The sequence below is a fragment of the Schistocerca nitens genome, chromosome 3 (assembly GCF_023898315.1).
Source record: "Schistocerca nitens isolate TAMUIC-IGC-003100 chromosome 3, iqSchNite1.1, whole genome shotgun sequence".
Taxonomy (NCBI): domain Eukaryota; kingdom Metazoa; phylum Arthropoda; class Insecta; order Orthoptera; family Acrididae; genus Schistocerca; species Schistocerca nitens.
In genome coordinates this window covers 743,631,263-743,653,493 of record NC_064616.1, presented here as the reverse complement: position 1 = coordinate 743,653,493, position 22,231 = coordinate 743,631,263, and the positions used below count along the sequence as shown (strand labels likewise).

General features: G+C 38.1%; 1 protein-coding gene across 1 annotated transcript in view; it reads right to left on the bottom strand.

Moving 5' to 3' along the window:
* The window catches only part of LOC126248721 (PDZ domain-containing protein 8), a 259,346-nt gene that overhangs the window by 40,667 nt on the left and 196,448 nt on the right, over nt 1-22,231 (bottom strand). The window contains exons 10-11 of the mRNA XM_049950028.1: nt 21,203-21,431; nt 3,371-3,583 (exon numbers count right to left, since the gene is read on the bottom strand). Coding sequence (XP_049805985.1) covers nt 3,371-3,583; nt 21,203-21,431 — 442 coding nt within the window. The remainder of the gene's footprint in view (nt 1-3,370; nt 3,584-21,202; nt 21,432-22,231) is intronic.

The following is a 22,231-nucleotide window of genomic DNA, read 5'->3' as shown; positions in this document are numbered from 1 at the left end:
ATGTGAAATTTTGAAACTTCAGCTTTCCTTTTGCTATCTTCTATTGTCACACCAGACTGGCCAACAAGCGACTGGACAGAAGTGTTCAACCTGCTTAGCAATTTTATGTAGGACTAGAATGTTCTCTGGTTCTTGATAAGATCTTTTGCTAAAAGTATGATGGTTTTAGTTGTTGTATGCTTCACACATTGATATTTTTACAGGCACAAGAATCTCTATTAACTTTTGCCAGTCATTAATTGCACATTCTCTTTTCAATGGACAGTGTAACAGTCTTTGCTTCCTCAGCATTTTCGGAATTTTGTTATTAAACCATAGCAGGTCTTTGCCATCCTTAATCCACTTACTCAGCACATACTTCTCCAGAGGGTGATTTACAATCCATTTAAACTTTGTTCACAAGTCCTCTATGCCCATCATATTGGAACTACACGATATTCATTCATTGTCTAAGTGGGATGCTAACAACTGCTTATCTGCTCTTTGTAACAAAAATATTCTTCTAACCTTCTTGATGGATTTATTAACTTTGGTAACCATCATGATCACTAATCCCTGTCTCTACACTGGCACAAGGTCTAAAATATTTCCATTGTGTGTGGGCTGTCAAACTAGCGGCTCAAGACAGTTTTCAGAAGACTTGTTCAAAAGCACTTCACAGGACTGCCTGTCCATGCCCCATGCAGTGAATCCATAAATGCCCCAGTCTACACTCATTAGTGTAAAGTCAACTCAAACTAATTTGCATGATCTAGGTATTTGCATGCTACTGAGTGTAAACTTTATTTGAATGACTCTAAAAATGTCACAGCTGAATCAGATGGCTGGCATAAACTCCAACAATTAACTTGATTTCATCTACACTAGTTATATGCATCCAGAAAACTTCACAGTCACACTCAAATTTAACCTCAATACATACAATATTTTGTTGACTGCAATGAACGCACTGATTCCCATGATTCTAACCTGTCTTTCTGATATGCTCACTAAATATTTCGGAGCTTTCTACTATGGGTTTCAGCCAGCTCTTGGTTCCAAGAATAACATGAATGCAACAAATTTCCTGGAGGGCATCCGGGAGCAACCTTGACCAATAGGGCAGCATTGGAATAGCCTACTGTAGGCTCTGAGGAGAAATGATGAAAATCTGCTGCCCTAAACAATACTGAGATACGACAGCATATAGTGGTTTGTATTTTTTGCCCACTCTAAACTGCAGAATACCAACTGCTGTGCTGTTCACTGAGGTAATGGCAGCATTTGCATATCATCACATATGGCTTATACAGCACAACAAACTGGTAATGGTACAACACCAGACTATGGGAGGCCCACAGAGGTATGAAAAGCATGTCTACTTGCCAAGCAATGACTTATTTTGAAGACAAGGCAACTGAAATAATTAAACGACATGTTAACCAGAACTTCAAGGAAAAAAGCTACTGTCTGCTTGTTACAGGTTATCTTCAGCCTGAAAGTTATAGTGAGACAGTCCCACTAAGTGTTGCTCTAATCAGTTCAGCAGTAGGCAAATGGCACATTGACAGAACTCTACTGCTACTCCGGATCACAGGAGCCATGACATACTTTGACTGTGGATATCATTTGAACTTCCAAATTCATCCAAAATGTATCAGTTTAAAATTGAGTGAGTATAAGCTGAAAGAAAATTTTAATTATTATATTTTCTTTATATATTGTCTCATTACTTGTTTCAAGTGCATATGGCATGTAGAAATCTCTAGCAATAGGGGAATGCATAAATACACTTGCAAATTTTGCATACAGTCAAACAGTTAGTGAAGGCAGTACAAAAACTAATATTACTGTGAGCCATGTATCAAAACTGTGCTATTGAGCTGGCTCTGGATGTGTCTTTCATGGTGCAACTTTGTAATGAAATGTATGGCTGTAGCCACACAACATACTAGGTCATGACGGCAGAATATATTTTTTGTCTGCACCTCACTATATGACACATTTTTAAAAAGCAAGTAAAAATTTTGTTGTGTTTTCCTTTCTTTAAATCAACTGCAGGGAAATTAATTATTGTCTACAAAAGGTAGAAACTAGGGAGAGTCTTACAATTCCATTGCCCATATTCCTTTGAAACACAGAACTCTGTACTGAACAATTTCTTCATTGGAACACATTTTTTTAATTCTGTTGCCAGGAAATTAATTGAGCATCATATTTATGTATTTCAAGGAAGATATGTTTTCTGTACTTCAAGTATGCAGTTTGTGTCTGATGGACTATCCTCCTATCCGAACAAATATCTAATATCTTCAAATTTTAACCGAATGCAACCACAGCTTCGCATTTCAATGCTATCCCAGTCATGTGTATATTGTTATGTGCTGTAGCCTAATTAGTCTTTCTTTCCCTCACACTTTCAGCACTGGCATCTTGTAAATTTCACTAACATATGTTCTTGAAATCATCTGTATTGATGCTAAGGAAATATACTATCATTTACAGTTTAATGTGTAGCCTGAAGTTGGTAATTAATATAATTCTACCCAAATTATAAACCAAAAAGCAATGTCCTGACAATATCTGAGTGGAAAAAATAAATTACCATAGCATATATCATATCATATTAATGATGAAACTAATACAAAAGAGAACACACAAAAAATTTCTTGGCAGTGTATTTACTGTTTCTCATATCAATCGGGATTAATCTCCAAGGTGGATATGAACTTAAGTTTGAGGAATGTTGGTCTTACTGATTAACAGTTTTTTTCTCTTTTTTTGTGAACTGACTTCTGTGTGTTATTTTTCGATTCCCCCACATACATTAACTCTAACTCACAGCAGCTGTACTAATGGAAACATGAGTATAATTCATTAGACACAAGGAAGTTTGATGCAAAATTCTTATGCAAGTGTTTAAGTTGTAGACTGATGACTAAACAGGCACTTGTTAAGAGTAAAAATCTAAAGGTTTTATTGGCACTTGACTTTTTAATTTCCTTATTTTTTCCTGGTAGTTAATGTAGTCTGCACCTCCAAACCTCCATCAAACCTTTGCACACACATAAAAAAAAAAAAAAAAACTGTGAAGCTGCAGTCTTTTATCAGTTACACTTTAAAATGGGTGACTCCAACTAAGTCACCAATAGTGTCATATGTCCAATATTCAAATCAGGTTTCAGATTGACTACTGAATTACATTTCCTGAAACTGCTTTAAATAAAACGAAGAATTCCTCCCAACAACAATGACATCATAACAATAGATGCACTTTAAAGGTCTATATTAATCAGTATTTGACTCTACAGTTAACAGAACTTTTAATCATTGTGAAGATAAATGAGAACAAAGCTTTCATTATAACAACAAAGATGAAAATTACAGGTACCTCACTGTTGTCACCATCAGCAACACTGGTAATGATCTCAGGCAAAACAGATGCTCGTCGTGGAGTTGGTGATGGGCTTCTTTGCAGGGATGTGTTCCCTGTAGGTGTTTTCTGAGAACCTTCACACAGAGTGCTCACCTGACATTTCACCACACATTTCTTGTGACACGTCATATCACAGCTACGGCACTGAACTGCATCTTTCAACCATATCTGTAACAATAACAAACATATAGCTGCTGGGTGATTATATAGCAACTGAATTAGAAATATGAAAATTCTGTAATTTAACAACTAGCAGTTTTTATTTTAGTTACTAGACCTAATGATCTAAAAGAAGATACCAATTGAAATTTATGGTAGGAAATAACTTTGCATTTTGTTAACATTAAACAACAGTTCTGGTAAGAAAATGAGTAGAAAGCACCTTTTTACACACACCTGCAAAGATGATTTTAGAAAATGAGGAAAAACAAAATAGAAAAGAATTTGAGATATTTTCTCCATAGTTTTAAAGAATTCAATAAATGTAAGAAAATCACCAAAATGCTGCAGTATGAATAATACTCTTTACAGACAACTAATTTCAATCAAGTGATTATGTTCCAGTTGACCAGAAGGTAACTGCTTGACTTTAACTAACTGTCAGTAAAGAAAATTATCCATACAGCAGAATTTTGGTGGTTTCATGGGGCCATTTTCAAAGTGAGAGATATTCAGCTAAGAAAATGACGGCATCAGTTATTGGCCATGAAATTCACTATTAAATGATTTAAGATCCATGTTAGAGGTACCACTTGATGTACAGTGCACTAATGTTAATTTACATGGGTCAGTGTGCCACAGTTAATAAGCTTCTTTAGCTATGGGGCACTAACTGAATGAGCATTATGCCTCCAGAACGGAATATTTCTTCAAAGGTGGAGGCTTAATAGTACTGACACCTTGTCAGACTGACACAACACTGAGTCACAGTGCAACATAATATCAGAGTTGTGATATTGCATGCATTCAGTGTTGATTATCAAGAATGCCATGTGATAAACATTTTTAACCACAAGGGTTCTGAATATGTGATTTAATATAAAGTAGTTTTGATCTTTAGTATAAAGAAAAAACAAAAGTAACACAATGTTATAACAGAATTTTTAAATACTAGTTACAACTTAAAGAGAAAGCCTAGATTAAATTTAAGTTTCATAATTGGACAAATGTTGTATTTACTCATAGATGCTTATTTTGTAGCAGCTGGCTCTTTAGATGTGGAATTTCACTCCATCTATAAAAATTACACCAGTTGTGATGAGGCGAGACAAGTGCAGACTTTTAAAAATATATGTTACATAACAATTTTTTATTGCACAGTTTGACTGACAGTATTTTGAAAGTAATTTATATAAAATTTCATGGCACTTGGTTTACAATAACTAAAACTGATGATTTATCTAAATTTTTTAGACACACTCAGTTTAAAGTTAATAATGTCACATTTTGCAGTTACAGTACCTTTTCTTAGAAAACTCTGCTCTGGAAGCTAAATTCGTCTGAAGTCAAATTCAAAGAAGTTATTACAAGTTCTATATGTTTTGAAGTGAAGATAGTAAATTAAATAGTAATTGTAACTGAGCTACCAATATATGTAGTACCATTGTAGGTTAAGATTTGTAACAGATGCCTAATTTGTATTGCAAAGCTGAAACTATTACCACAGCAAATTATTTATGCATCCTTTCTGAACAGCCACCATTGTGGAAAAACAGTTTTTTTAATATATATATATATATATATATATATATATATATATATATATATATATATATATATATATATATATATATATATGGCTGTAGTTTTAAAGTCAGATTGATACATTTGGTCAACCTCACTGATGGGTGATCACCTCTTAAGAAATAATTATGACATGTTAGCAAATACTTACAATGGGTTTCTATGAGCAATGTAGTGTGTTCTGGAGAGGAATTTCAGTATTGCACCAAATGGGAAGAAAGAGAGTGAATTTAAAAGGACTGGGTAGCTGCAGACTATTCACAACTGGGTTATAAGGTGGGACTCAGCAGTGCTTATTTTTAATTATGTAGTAAAAGGACTGAGACAGAACCCATACTACCTGTGGAGTGGATGCTTTTAAAGAAAAAAAAGAAGAAAAGAAAGGCATGGGAGTGGGTAGGTAGGAGATCTCTGCTCACTTGTTCTCACCAAAGTGTCACAGTGTCACATCTTCATTATAAGGACCAGAGTGTGGGCACTCAACTTCACACTCAGCAAACGACATTTCACTCCAAGTGCTCCCCAAAAGATTGACAAATAAATTGTTACTGTTACTGGTGAGTTAAGGTACATTTTTGGGCACATCATCACGCTGTTAATGACACTTGGTATGTCATTAGGTGATTGCCACTCCACTCAAGATAATACTAAACATTTTTTTGGCAGCCTTATAACCACTGCCTGCACTTTTCAGTAATTGGATAGGGGAGAGAGGAGTATCGCTTACTTGGGAGCACTTTCCAGTAGCTGGCTTCAATGTCACCAGGAATAATAATTCATCAGAGAGCAATCCTTTGCAGGATATGCTCCTCCTGGAGGTCTACTCATTCTTGACATCTGCCGGGCAAAATAACTTGTTGCAGAATGTAGAAAAACCAGAGAAAAAATGGTTCAAATGGCTCTCAGCACTATGGGACTCAACATCTGTGGTCATAAGTCCCCTAGAACTTAGAACTACTTAAACCTAACTAACCTAAGGACATCACACACATCCATGCCCGAGGCAGGATTTGAACCAGCGACCGTAGCAATCACGCGGTTCCTGACTGAGCGCCTAGAACCGCTAGACCACCGCGGCCGACGAAAACCCAGAGAGATGAATGGCATATAAACAAGTATTATCAGACCCATCCAAGGAACTAGGCCCAACTAATCACATACTGAAGCAAGAAATCACTCCCTTCGAAGGAAAGGGGAGACAACAAAGCTTAAGACATAAGTAAGTTCTAATGCTCCAGAAAGCCAACAGCTGGAACCAATGCATTTTACAGCCATCAAAAAGACATTCCCACAAAAGAATGAACATTCTTCAGGCTCTCAACAACTGCAAATATATCCCTGAAAGTGATCTTCAGGAACTTTCTGCTCAAAATGGATGTAGACAACTTCAAGGCTATTTTGTTGGGCTAGGTTTCAAAATCAGTGCCACAGTGGAAGTGCAGTGGTTAAGCAAAACCCAGACATTTATCTGGCAGTTTTGTGAAATACATCAAAAACAGAAAAAATTTTGGAAGTCAAAAAGGTGCTATATTGGCAAGATAACTAAGACAAAAGGGAATGCCATATCACTGCTACAACTAAGGTCTGTCTCATGTTGGCGAGAACTGCACTATGCTCACCAGGTGCATTTGATGTTCTGGAGAACATGAATGAGCTGAATGCCCCTCCCCACCCCGCACCCCCCACATCCACAAAAAAATTTGCACAAAGAGGACCTTACAAGACTGTGCAGAAAATATAAAACTTCAGCGCCCAACAGAAAAACTAAAACTAGGGACAAGTGGACGAACATCAGAAGCAGGATAGAGATAGGAAAGAGGAAACAAGAAATAAGTTACTACAAATGGTGGTACAAAAATGTTAGATAAATATGACAATTACATGCTAACCACATAAGCACCTATGGACAGGTTACTGGCTCTCCAATGCCACAACACACCACACCATGCAATGGGCAAGAACAGCATTAGAAACCAAAGAATGCAGAAGGTAAACAAACCTTTGAAATAAGAGCACAACAGAAGGTGGACCAGCTTGTGAAAGGTGAGCTTAGGGCATATTTTGATTTGGAACAAGATCTGCAGGCTGATTATCATCAAAATGGAGGTACAGCTTGAGAAATGATCTGCAATTATTAAATTACTCCCTGTGGTGACATACAGGTCCTAAACAATGTGCATTTTAATGTAATCTGGGTTCACAGCTACCATAATGATTGGCTGACACAGCAGATGTGGTAGCAATCTCCATTAAATGAGCAATAACTCACCACCATCTACACTGCCACCGAGACATTCACATAAGGATGCATGAGATACCCCCCTCTGCATTGTAAGTTCAGCCTTTTATTCATCATGATTTAAAAAAGTACCTTTGCAGACACCTTAAAAGATAAGTACAGTCTGTAAAGACTTATGACAGGGACCACAAAACACATTATGAGGCAGCAGATGTCAATGAAAAGACACACTAATGCTCCTGACATCGTAAATGTATAAAAACCAATAAAACCACTAAAAGGAATACACTCCTTTAGACAGTACAGTCTAGCCATTGAGCACCTGGAAAACTTCCTGCCACTGTCAATCATTTATATCATGAGAATCTTCACTCATATTACTTCAGTACACTGCTTTCCTAAGTAATGGAAACATTCCAGTGAGGTCATGATAGTGAAACTTGGTGAAGACCCTATCCTTTCTCAAACTTACGGTCTGGTACCAAGTATGACTAAACTTTATGAATGGCTCACACCCAAAGCCATTCAGCATCTCATCAAGAATGAGCAAATTCAGCTGATCTTTTAGTTGTGTTTCCAATAAGACCACTCTCCCATCTAACAGTTAATGGGGGTTGCTGAAGCAGTGTTCAACCACAAAGAGTTCTGTGGACTTGCATTACCCAATGGGCCAAAAGTTTTTGACATAGCTCTTATACTCATCTGCTGTACTAACTGTACACACAGGGATTTCCAGGGCAAACAGTAAAACTCAAAAAAAGCCATCAATTGAGGAGATCATTTAAAGTAAAGGTAAACACTAAAAGTCAACAAATCGGCACACTGGTCAGAACTAGGTCCAGTTCTGTTCAACTCATACATGGCTATCACACCCTCTAAACAACACATCCACACAGTCCAATAAATTTTTCTTGCAATACTGATTGAATCACCACTAACACACACCCTCAGAATATGCTAAACAAAGCTAAAAGTCTGGCAAAAACATGAAAGATAATATTATTCCCTGATATGACCCAAGCAATAATGTTGGCCAAATGCACAGAAAAGCATTCCTGATACAGAAGACTCATGTTAAAGCTATGCTTCAGAGGCAAAGAAATCCAGTTGTATATCATTTCCAAACAATTGGGTGTGACGCTAGATCAGTGTCTCACCTAGACAGACCACACTGAAAGCACAAAAGTAAAGCACTGATAGAAATAGTAGTCTTTCTGCAACTTCATCTGGAAGAATTCATTGTATTTCCATCAGATATCTTCTCTCTCTCTCTCTTTCTCTCTCTCTCTTTCTCTCTCTCTCTAACATAGGACTTTGTCCCAAGCCTAAGTACTTTCCACCTTTTTTTATGCACCTCTGTACTACTCAGTATCCTCTCTAACTCGTGAGTTTAGGTCTATCCTATAACACACTTTATTTATGTAATTCCTATTCAAGATGATCTTAAATGCACACAAGATAAACAGCCCAGACCTCTAGTTATAGACTAGATGCTTAGAATAGTATCCTAGCTACAAACTAGTAGTATAGAATACAACTAATCTCCCTGAAATGTAAGACCACCAACGAGGAGTGCAAAATTACTCAAAATATTCATGTTCAAGTAAACGTTACAAGACAGTACCCTTCTCCAAACTAGTATCTTCCAGGTAATTATGTTCTAGTATGAGAAACTGTGATGACCATACAGCCTGCACCACTATCTGTGGCTGAAATACTTGCCTTAAATAATGAAAGTGTACTGCTCTACATATTATAGTTAAATGTTTTATAAATTATCTAAGAGTCATGTGGATGCCCAGAAAGCAATTCTACAGTGCTCTGAGGTCAAGTATGCCCCACACCGAAGGCAAACATCATCAGAAAGTGTTAGCAAGTGTGGGACTGACTATTTTCACTTTGTGCAGTGGAGATGCGATACATCACTACAAAATTTTTGAAGAATCAAGAGTCGAAACACAGTATTTCGAAGTGTGTGTTGCATTCCTTGTAGTACTTTAGCATGCACAGAGTAACAGATAACTTAGGCTCAAATGGTCCCACAGAACCCAGTGAGTTAAAATTAAATGATAAACTCAAAATTTTTCTGTAAGAAATGCATATTTTGATTTTGAACATTGAATTGTGAACTTGGAGCTTAAGCTTTTATACAAGTTTATGCTGTCACTCTGAACTTTAAATATGTTTGAAGCTGTACTGTGTTGTCTATGAAATTTTCTCATTAGTAAAACTATTTTATAACCTATATTTTACCCATAAATCATTATCTAAATTCTTTAGTTTTTTGCCCATCATTCAACATTGTCAACACATTTTAGATATGCTTACACAGAATCCAATGAACTTTTTAATGGTGTTCACTCCTGTAGATGTCATGATTTAGTGACTGTCTGGCCTTTTCTGAATTAGTGTTGTTGTTGTTGTTGTTGTTGTTGTTGTGGTCTTCAGTCCTGAGACTGGCTTGATGCAGCTCTCCATGCTACTCTATCCTGTGCAAGCTTCTTCATCTCCCAGTACCTACTGCAACCTACATCCTTCTGAATCTGCTTAGTGTATTCATCTCTTGGTCTCCCCCTACGATTTTTACCCTCCACGCTGCCCTCCAATACTAAATTGGTGATCCCTTGATGTCTCAGAACATGTCCTACCAACCGATCCCATCTTCTGGTCAAGTTGTGCCACAAACTCCTCTTCTCGCCAATCCTATTCAGTACCTCCTCATTATTTATGTGATCCACCCATCTAATCTTCAGCAGTCTTCTGTAGCACCACATTTCGAAAGCTTCTATTCTCTTCTTGTCCAAACTATTTACCGTCCATGTTTCACTTCCATACATGGCTACACTCCATACAAATACTTTCAGAAATGACTTCCTGACACTTAAATCTATACTCGATGTTAACAAATTTCTCTTCTTCAGAAACGCTTTCCTTGCCATTGCCAGTCTACATTTTATATCCTCTCTACTTCGACCATCATCAGTTATTTTGCTCCCCAAATAGCAAAACTCCTTTACTACTTTAAGTGTCTCATTTCCTAATCTAATACCCTCAACATCACCCGACTTCATTCGACTACATTCCATTATCCTCGTTTTGCTTTTGTTGATGTTCATCTTATATCCTCCCTTCAAGACACCATCCATTCCATTCAACTGCTCTTCCAAGTCCTTTGCTGTCTCTGACAGAATTACAATGTAATCGGCGAACCTCAAAGTTTTTATTTCTTCTCCATGGATTTTAATACCTACTCCGAATTTTTCTTTTGTTTCCTTTACTGCTTGCTCAATATACAGATTGAATAACATCGGGGAGAGGCTACAACCCTGTCTTACTCCCTTCCCAACCGCTGCTTCCCTTTCATGTCCCTCGACTCTTATAACTGCCATCTGGTTTCTGTACAAATTGTAAATAGCCTTTCGCTCCCTGTATTTTACCCCTGCCACCTTTAGAATTTGAAAGAGAGTATTCCAATCAACATTGTCAAAAGCTTTCTCTAAGTCTACAAATGCTAGAAACGTAGGTTTGCCTTACCTTAATCTTTCTTCTAAGATAAGTCGTAAGGTCAGTATTGCCTCACGTGTTCCAGTATTTCTACGGAATCCAAACTGATCTTCCCCGAGGTCGGCTTCTACTAGTTTTTCCATTCGCCTGTAAAGAATTCGTGTTAGTATTTTGCAGCTGTGGCTTATTAAACTGATTGTTCGGTAATTCTCACATCTGTCAACACCTGCTTTCTTTGGGATTGGAATTATTATATTCTTCTTGAAGTCTGAGGGTATTTCGCCTGTTTCATACATCTTGCTCACCAGATGGTAGAGTTTTGTCAGGACTGGCTCTCCCAAGGCCGCCAGTAGTTCCAATGGAATGTTGTCTACTCCGGGGGCCTTGTTTTGACTCAGGTCTTTCAGTGCTCTGTCAACTCTTCACGCAGTATCGTATCTCCCATTTCATCTTCATCTACATCTACATCCTCTTCAATTTCCATAATATTGTCCTCAAGTACATCGCCCTATATAGACCCTCTATATACTCCTTCCACCTTTCTGCTTTCCCTTCTTTGCTTAGAACTGGGTTGCCATCTGAGCTCTTGATGTTCATACAAGTGGTTCTCTTCTCTCCAAAGGTCTCTTTAATTTTCCTGTAGGCAGTATCTATCTTACCCCCAGTGAGATAAGCCTCTACATCCTTACATTTGTCCTCTAGCCATCCCTGCTTAGCCATTTTGCACTTCCTGTCGATCTCATTTTTGAGATGTTTGTATTCCTTTTTGCCTGCTTCATTTACCGCATTTTTATATTTTCTCCTTTCATCAATTAAATTCAATATTTCTTCTGTTACCCAAGGATTTCTACTAGCCCTCGTCTTTTTACCTACTTGATCCTCTGCTGCCTTCACTACTTCATCCCTCAAAGCTACCCATTCTTCTTCTACTGTATTTCTTTCCCCCATTCCTGTCAATTGTTCCCTTATGCTCTCCCTGAAACTCTGTACAACCTCTGGTTCTTTCAGTTTATCCAGGTCCCATCTCCTTAAATTCCCACCTTTTTGCAGTTTCTTCAGTTTTAATCTACAGGTCATAACCAATAGATTGTGGTCAGAGTCCACATCTGCCCCTGGAAATGTCTTACAATTTAAAACCTGGTTCCTAAATCTCTGTCTTACCATTATATAATCTATCTGATACCTTTTAGTATCTCCAGGGTTCTTCCATGTATACAACCTTCTATCATGATTCTTAAACCAAGTGTTAGCTATGATTAAGTTGTGCTCTGTGCAAAATTCCACCAGGCGGCTTCCTCTTTCATTTCTTAGCCCCAATCCATATTCACCTACTACGTTTCCTTCTCTCCCTTTTCCTACACTCGAATTCCAGTCACCCATGACTATTAAATTTTCGTCTCCCTTCACTATCTGAATAATTTCTTTTATTTCATCATACATTTCTTCAATTTCTTCGTCATCTGCGGAGCCAGTTGGCATATAAACTTGTACTACTGTAGTAGGTGTGGGCTTCGTATCTATCTTGACCACAATAATGCGTTCACTAAGCTGTTTGTAGTAGCTTACCCGCGTTCCTATTTTCCTATTCATTATTAAACCTACTCCTGCATTACCCCTATTTGACTTTGTGTTTATAACCCTGTAGTCACCTGACCAGAAGTCTTGTTCCTCCTGCCACCGAACTTCACTAATTCCCACTATATCTAACTTTAACCTATCCATTTCCCTTTTCAAATTTTCTAACCTACCTGCCCGATTAAGGGACCTGACATTCCACGCTCCGATCCATAGAACGCCAGTTTTCTTTCTCCTAATAATGACATCCTCTTGAGTAGTCCCCGCCCAGAGATCCAAATGGGCGACTATTTTACCTCTGGAATATTTTAGCCAAGAGGATGCCATCATCATTTAATCATACAGTAATGCTGCATGCCCTCGGGAAAAATTACGGCCGTAGTTTCCCCTTGCTTTCAGCCGTTCGCAGTACCAGCACAGCAAGGCCGTTTTGGTTATTGTTACAAGGCCAGATCAGTCAATCATCCAGACTGTTGCCCTTGCAACTACTGAAAAGGCTGCTGCCCCTCTTCAGGAACCACACGTTTGTCTGGCCTCTCAACAGATACCCCTCCGTTGTGGTTGTACCTACGGTACGGCTATCTGTATCGCTGAGGCACTCAAGCCTCCCCACCAACGGCAAGATCCATGGTTCATTGGGGAGGGGGGAATTAGTGTTAGATATCTGAAAAGGGTTCAGTAAATGAGTATGTATGTGTGTGTGTGTGTGTGTGTGTGTGTGTGTGTGTGACCTGAAAAATATACAGAACTTATGAACATTGGTTTTTATATAACATAGTTAGCAAAGCTCAATGATATTTTATGACTTTCAGAGAAGCATGCACAAATAGCTTTTTGTACCTCATTTTCCCATATAGTCCCTTCTGAATGGAAGAATTAAACAGCATTGCTAAAATAAATCTGTCAATGTATTTCTGCTTATCTTTGCCAGTATACATTCACTTATCAGAAGGATGTAGGCCATTAAGTAAAAATATTTCACTTCATAGAAAATTTGCTTTTGAACATGTATAAAACCTTAGACTAGTGAAACAGGTAACAACAAAACAGAAGGGGATTTATAATTGTTTCTGTTCAAGAATTTTACAGCAAACCCAAATTCTACAAAATCAGCCTCTTTATGGTGTTTGACTACATAGTGTGTTAAATTAACACAAAGTGTTTATATTACTTCAATACGCGGTCCATTCGGAACAGCATTCCCTGTTATCTATAAAGCTGTTTCTTTGTCCGGCAGTGTGCTATGAAGTGGTTTAGTGACTGTCTCACTGAAGTAGTTTGCATTTTTATTTTTAACAAGTTTGATAGTGCAAATCAGTGTATACATCAGGTCTTATTTTTTCAAATTGTTTTTATTCTTTGTAGCTTGTAGTTTTTGTAGTGCACCTTAGCTTCACCTGCAGCACCACAACCACTTACTTCCGAAAATAGTAATGTGGCCACCTACACTAGCAGTTCCTTTTCTGATAGTGTACAGTGAAGTAGTGTCAATGACAGTCTGCGGTAGTACTTGCATTTGTGTTTTTAACAAGTTTGGTAGTGCAAATCTGGGCCCAAAAGACAACAGGGCTTTTTTTGTACTTATGTTTGCATCAGAATTTTAGTAGTAGGATGGATAGGGAGTGTGCATGCTGTGTGTGGAAACAGGAGGAGCTGCCCACAGTTTGTGAGCAGCTGGTGAGCCACCTGCATGCTGCTGCCTAAGGGAGCAGCAGCAGTGGGGAAACTGTTGCATCTCATAGGTCACCTCACAAAGTGTTGCATGTTTCATTCAAGGAATCTGCTGCCAAGGCTGCATCTTCTGAAGAGCCCAAGAAGGCACACATGGGGTTAAGGGTATGCCAGTTATCAGCAGCTCCAATGTCAGATGCATAATGTGCACTCAGTATGTCTGCCGAGGGGTCTCGCAGGAGATGTGGAGGAGGCGCTGTCTGTGGCAATCGAGGATGCAGAGTGCAGTTATCTGCAGGTCATGGCTTATGATGATACCAATGAGGCCTGTTGCTTGGGTTCTGAGGCTATTTTCAGTTCACACAGACAGATTGCAGAAGTAGTGCAAGTAAAGGTTATAATTTGCAGGATCATACACAGAATTGATCAGGGTTGCTTGGTTTTGAGCAGAGTGGAGGGTCTCAACCAGAGGCTCTGCTGATTCTGTGATAGTCTTGGCTTCATTAAGGGTTGAAGAATTGTAAGATTCCCCTTAACATGTCTGGGGTTCACCTCACAGAGGAAGTAGCTACTCGGGTAACAGAATACTTGTGGGGTGCACTTTTTTTTTTTTTAATACTATGTCATATGATGAATGCTCACCATTCGATGTGTAGAATGCAATCAGATCCCATAAATATTAAAGGCATGACTTTAACAGTAAATTGCCGAAGCTTTTGTAATGAAGCCCCTGACTTTACCACTTTCCATGCAAGCTGTTACACTCAAATTACAGTCACAACTGAGAGCTGGTTGAAACCTAGAGTAAAAAGCTCCAAAATATTTAGCAAGGCATGGAGTGTATATTAAAAAGACAGATTAGACATCACAGGAGGGGGAGTGTTGATTGTAACCAACAAAAATAATATGTCTATTGAGGTCAAAATTGAGCCTGCAAAGTTATCTGGATGCAAGTAACAAACCTAAATGAACTCAAGTTAATTGTCTGGTATTTTACAACTGATTCTGCTTAACAGTTGAAGAATCATTCGAAGTAAGTACACCAATAATGCAATATTATGTATATATCCCAAATTAAGTGACAAATGAAAATTTGTATCAAGGCCAGGATTAGAATCCATGTCACAGATCCCAGGAAATCTGGGTTCAAATCCCAGCCTTGGTATGAATTTTCATTCATCACTTCAGTCTGTATATACACATCATACATGTTTGAGACTTGAAAAAGTCTCTAGAGCCACATAATTTCATTTGATTAATGCAGTATTAGTTGGAGATGACTTTAACCTACTCAGCATAGACTGTGACATCTATGAATTCATTGCAGGTGGTACACAGAGATCTAGTAAAGTAGTTCTGAACACATTCTCCGAAAACTGTATTGAGCAGCTAGTTTGACAACATACACCCAATGGAAATATTTTAGAGCTTGTAGATACGGACCTGGCCCAACCAACAGAGTCAGCACACACACACATGGATCAGTAATAAATGAAAAGCACAAGTTCGGCTCACAAGGCCATCTTCAGACGTTTACTGAGTAAGGATTAGTTTCCATGACATCATCATAGTGATGATGGTTAGTAAAGTTAAAAACTCCATCAGGGTGGTCAGGGGAGTTTTTAAGCTGAAAAGAACAGATAAGCAGTTGTTAGCATCCCACTTAAACAATCAATGCACATCATTTAGTTGCAACATGACAGATGTAGAGGAATTACGGGTGAAGTTTAAACTGATTGTGAATCTTGCTCTTGAGAATTACATGCAAAATAAGCGGATTAAGGACAGAAAAAGACCCACCACAGTTTAATAACAAAACTCAGTAAATTCTGAGGAAACAGCAACTGATACACTCTCAATTGAAAAAAGAATGCAGAAATGTTGGCAGGCAGAAGTTGCAGAAATTTGTGCAGCTAAGGAAAGGTCAAAGCACAAAACATGCAACTTGCACTGTGATAGATTAATGAAAGACCTTGCCGAGAATTCAAGAATATTATGGTCCTACATAAAACTGTTAAGCAGGTCAGAGGGTTCTATTGAGACATATGGCAACCAGTCTGGTGCTGCAATAGAAGATAGCAAAAGGAAAGATTAAATTTTGAATGTTGCATTTAAAAAAAATCATTCATACAGGAGTATCATATCAACACACCGTTGTTTGACTATCACACAGACTCCTGTATGGACAGTACAGAAATATGCATCCCTGGTTTTGTAAGCAGCTGCAAGAGTTGAAAACAGATAAGGTGCCAGATGAAATCCCAATTCAGTTTTACAGAGAGTACTCTTTGGCACTGTCAAAATGGTTCAAATGGCTCTGAGCACTATGGGACTCAACTGCTGTGGTCATTAGTCCCCTAGAACTTAGAACTACTTAAACCTAACTAACCTAAGGACATCACACACATCCATGCCCAAGGCAGGATTCGAACCTGCGACCGTAGCAGTCGCACGGTTCCGGACTGCGCGCCTAGAACCACGAGACCACAGCGGCCGGCTTTGGCACTGTCCTCTTATTTAGATTGCATTTGTCAGAAATCTCTCACCCACCAAAAATCACAAGCAACTGGAAAAACAGGTGACTCTCATACATATGATGAGTAAAAAAAGTGGACTGGAAAAATTACAAACCGATGGCCTTAATGTTGGTTTACTGCACAATTCCTGAGCATATTTTAAATTCAAATATAATTAATTTCCTTGAGGCAGGAAAGCTCCCTCCACAAATCCACACTGAATTAGAAAGCATCACCCGTGGAAAATTCTACTTGCCCTTATCTCGTACAAAAACTTGTGAAACATTGATGAAGAGCGACAGGCATATTCCGTATGTCCTGGATGGTGAGTGTTCTTCAGAGACAAGTGTATCATCAGGAGTGGCCCATGGAAGTGTTATAGGATTACTCTTGCTTGCTATACACATAAATGTCATCCCATACTATGACCGTTGCAAAACATGAATGGCACACACGAGTGTACATGTTTCAGGTTCCCTGCAGACAGAATAACAGATGCATGAGTGAAATTGCGTGACAACTGGCAGTGCACTCCAAAGTTAAATTGTGTTGGAGAGTACGATTCTTGTGGGCACAACATTTAAATTGCACACTGATTCACCAAGCAATTCTGCCTGTGTATGGACCAAATGTAATGTGGCATACAGATAAAGGGAAATAGTGCCAACGATTTAACCAAGGCTACATGGATGTGGGTGATTCTGATCAGGAAGTCCAGATTCTGCACAACATGATTTACATCTTTTCGGCAGACTGAAAGAACATCTGGATGGGAAAGACATTTTTCAGTGATGAGGACATTCACCAGCAGTTCTCAAATGACTCTGTGATAAATTAGCAGATTTCTATCATCAAGGAAGTAGAGGTAGCAGATGGTAAAATGGTGAGTGAACCCCAAGAAATAATGAGAAGATGGGAAGAATATATAGAATGGCTATACGCTGCAGACAGCCGACTAAGTGAAGAAGAGTTTGGGATAGAAGAAGAAGATAAAGTTGCAGATGATGACAAAGGAAATGCAATACTAACTAGTGAGATTGAAGCATCTATAAGGAGATGAAAAATTGAAAGGAGATGGGAATTGATGAGATGCCTGCAGAACTGTTAAAGTCATTGAAGAAAGAAGGGAAAAGGGATTTGACTGAATTGTGTAATCAAATATTCATGACAGGAAAATGGACAAAGGACTTTACAGAAAGTATCCTAATACCTACAGAAAAGAAAAAGAACAGCAACAAGTGTGAGGAACATAGAACAGTGAGCCTGACATCGCATGCAGCCAAAGGAAGGTGTATGTTGTGTTCATTGATCTTGAGAAGGCTTTTGACTGTGTCAGATGGGACAAACTGAGAGAAATCCTACGGAAACATGGAGTTGACTGGAGGGATAGATGGATAATTAGAAATTTATATTTGAACCAGAGAGCAAGAGTAAGAATAGGAGACGTGATGAATGAAGAAACTGAACTGGGAATAGGTGTAAGACAAGGTTGTTGTTTATCACCAACACTGTTCAGTATCTATCTGGAGGAAATTATTAATGAATGTTTCGATGGAAGGAGAGGAGTTTGTATAGGTGGTCGGAGAGTGGAGTGTATAAGATTTGCAGACAACATGGTTGTGATGGCAGAGAGTGCAAGAGAGATGGAACAAATGTTAGATGATCTAAACACAAAATTAGAAGAATATGGAATGAAGATTAACAAGAAGAAAAGGAAAAGCATGGTAATTGGAGGAAAGGGGAGAAAATGCTGTATGAAAATAGGGGGAGAGGAAATAGAGCAAGTGAATAGCTTCAATTACTTGGGAAGTGTTATAATGGACAATATGTATTGTTCAATAGAAATTAGGAAGAGAACTGCAATGGCAAAAGAAGGATTCAAGAGGAAACAGAAATTACTCCGCGGACTGCTAAACAAAGATCTGAGGGAAAGACTTGCCAAATGTTACATCTGGAGCATTGCACTGTATGGTGCAGAGACCTGGACATTGAGGAAGGAAGATGAAAGAAGACTGGAGGCACTAAAGATGTGGATCTGGAGAAGAATGGAAACAGTGAAATGGGAAGACTGAGTAAGGAATGAAGAAGTGTTAAGAAGTATTGGAAAAGAAATAAACATGCTGAAAGTCATCAGAAAGAGAAAACAGTACTGGATTGGACATTGTTTGAGTATGGACTGTTTATTGAAGGAGGTAATAGAAGGAATGGTGGAGGGGAAAAGGGGAAGATGTAAGAGAAGATATCAAATGCTGGACAATGTCAAAGGAGACAAATATTCAGAAATGAAAAAACTGGCTATGGACAGACAAGAGTGGAAGAGTCTTAACCCATGACAAGACCTGCCGTAAGGCAGAATACCATACTACTACTACTACTACTATCATCAAGGAATTGAATGACTGGGAGAATGGGACAACTGTTAAAGAGACTTACTGACTGTTAAGAAACAGTGTCATGTGTCTGTGTCACTTTGAAGTATAGCGCAGCATTCCATAAACATTACCTGGTCTGCCATAATAAAGTGTAACTTACTTTTTGAAGCCCACTCGTATATGCTAACAACACTGTAGTATACAGGAAAGTGTCATCATTGAATGACTATAGGTGGATACCGGATGACTGAGACAGAATTGCCATTTGGTGTGATGAATAGCAGCTTGCTCTAAATGTATTAAAATGTAAGATAATGCAAATGAATAGGTAAAACAAACCTGTAACATTAGAGCCAGTACTGGTGGAGCTCTCCCTGACAGTCACGTTGATAAATATCTAGGCATAACACTGCAAAAGTGAAATGAAATGGAACAAGAATATAAGGGGAAAGGTTGACTTTGGTTTATTGGGCGAATTCTTGTAAAGCGTAGGTCACTTATAAAGGGGTCCACATATAGAACACTTGTGCGACCCACTCTTGAGCACAGCTCAGGTGTTTGGGATCCTCACCAGGCAGTTTAAAGGAAGACATCAAAGCAATTCAGAGGCATGCTGCTAGGCCTGTTAACAGCGTGTTTGATCAACACCCAAGTACTACAGAAATGCTCTGTGAGCTCTACTGGGGAGCCCCAGAGGGAAGATGACATTCTTTTTGTGAAATACAATTGGGAAAGTTTAGAGAACCAGCATGTGAGGCCGACTGCTGAATTATTCTACTACCACCTATGTACCTCTCATGTACAGACCATGAAGACACTACGAGATAAATTAGGGTTCATAGAGAGGCACATACATTTTTGTTTTTCCCTCACTCCATTTTCAACTGAAACAAGAAAGGGGATGACTATCTGTGTTACAAAGTACCCTCTGCCATGCAACATATGGTGGATTGCAGGGTATGTATGTAGATACAAATGCAGATCCTTATTATGTGCTAGTAATGTGTTGTCTACCTTTACTGGTGATTAATTCAGAGTACTAGTTCATTGCTCCTGACATATAGTGTACCCTGCTGTGTCATTCCAGGAATCATCTATTGACTCCAGTGCTCAAGTTTTTGATGCAGTTGTCATTTTAATGCAAACAACTGCAAGTTAATTGGGTAATGTGCCATGAAAGGGAGAAGTTTATGACAAAATTTACCACTGTACAGCAGATTCTTCCAACAGAACAACAAGAGTAATTACTATATGAAGAAACACTTCTGATGACTACCGCAAACATGTGAAAAAAAAATTATGGGAAATAACAAATGAGCATTCATGAGTAATTATTGGAGAAACAATTATACATTAACAATCATGCATCAAAAATAGACTACCACAAATATAATCAAACTGTTAATTCCTATTTAATATGCAGACAACTGCACACACTTTACTTCCAGAGACTTAATATGATAACCTTCACCATAATGTATTGATCATATGTCAGTATAACAATTTTCTGCAATAGATCTGACACAATTATTTCTTATTATTCCATATTATTAAAGAAACATGAAACAAGAGCACTATGATAACATAAGCTAACAAGGAATCCCTGAAACAAAATCCACCCTATTAGATACACCTTCACACAAAAGCTGGTTTTAGAACTGTACAGAAACTGTGTTAGAAGGAAAAAGTGGAAGTTATAGTTAAAACAAAGTTTTCTAAATGAAGCTATGCCTCAGTTGGCTAGGCAATAATGCTTCTTGGGAACTGTACTAAGTAGCAAGTAGGGCAATAAGCTATCTTGTTCAAAATGTTATAAAATTGACTACTGATTGCATGTGATTTCATTACAGGGCGTGATGCTTGAAAAAATGTATTAACATTTTTTATGGCACTTAAGATTTAAATTAAATACCCCTGTGCAGGGTCCCAAACAACTGTATAATGCTTCAAAGAAACATGCCTATTAAAGAGTTGAAATGAAGTTAAAGCAACACATGCAAAAGGCAAAGAAAGCCTTGTACTTTAGTTAGCACAAACACTGTTGATTTCAAGCAACAATGAAAAAGTGTAAAAACTTTGTGCAAATAATGTAAGCATAAGCTTCAGCACACAATATACCACATCAAAAAAAGGTGAAAATTTTTTATTTCAGTGTCTCAAACAGCACCTTCTTGCCACAAAACTCGCACTGTGTGGTGCGGTGGAACTGTGTCCTCACAAAGTCATGCTGTTTGTGGCCCTCCTCTGCAGGTAATGAACGTGTGGCACTTTGCTGCAACTTGACGGTGGTAGACATGGGCGCTTCTCCACCACTTGTAAATTTAAATGACAGCAATATATCCCCAAAGCAGAGGCAGGGCTCAAAACCAGAGTGAGATGACAGCTTGTGACTTCGGCTAAGCATATCAGAAACACACAGCTTACACAAAATGAAGAAAACAATTATGTTAAACTTAAAACACAGTGATTATAAAGTTCACAATCTTGATTAATTAAAACAACAAAAAGAAAAAATCATTTCTGTCATAATATTCAAAAGTTCACAAAGATTTTGATAAGTCATAAAACAAGAATTCAAACTGCCTGAAGTCTCACTTTTGTCAGATATTACACCAAAGAAGTTTGATAAGTATCCTACAAAAAAGAGGAAAATAACAAGGTATTGACCTCTAGTGTACAAAGGCAGATGGCTCAATAATACTATATGATGAATTCTTATTTGTGTTCTTCTGTTCGTTGCACCATAACCTGTTGTATTATTGTGAATACAAAATTATAAGAAACATCAAGTACTCATGAGAAAGAGGTATAGATATAGGAAGAATGAGAGGTAGCATGCAATAATACTACATTTAGGCTAAGAAGCTATCCTACTTATAAACTTCAAGATAAACAAAACTAATTGCAAAGCTATTTTGTTCATGCAATTTAAGCTCTTCTTGGTTTTGGTCGCAGCTAGATAATCATAACAACTTGCCTAATTACAAATTATGTTTTGCAGAAGGTAAAATTATCAGAAAATGTTACTTAGGATCTATAATAACTAATAACTCATGTGTGAGTAATAGACTGGTATGGTTTCATCCCAAGATGAGCTAATCAGTCTCTGCAAATGTCTTGACACTTTTCATAAAATCATTTTTAAATTACAGCAATTGCACACACATGTGCGCACAAAAACACACACACACACACA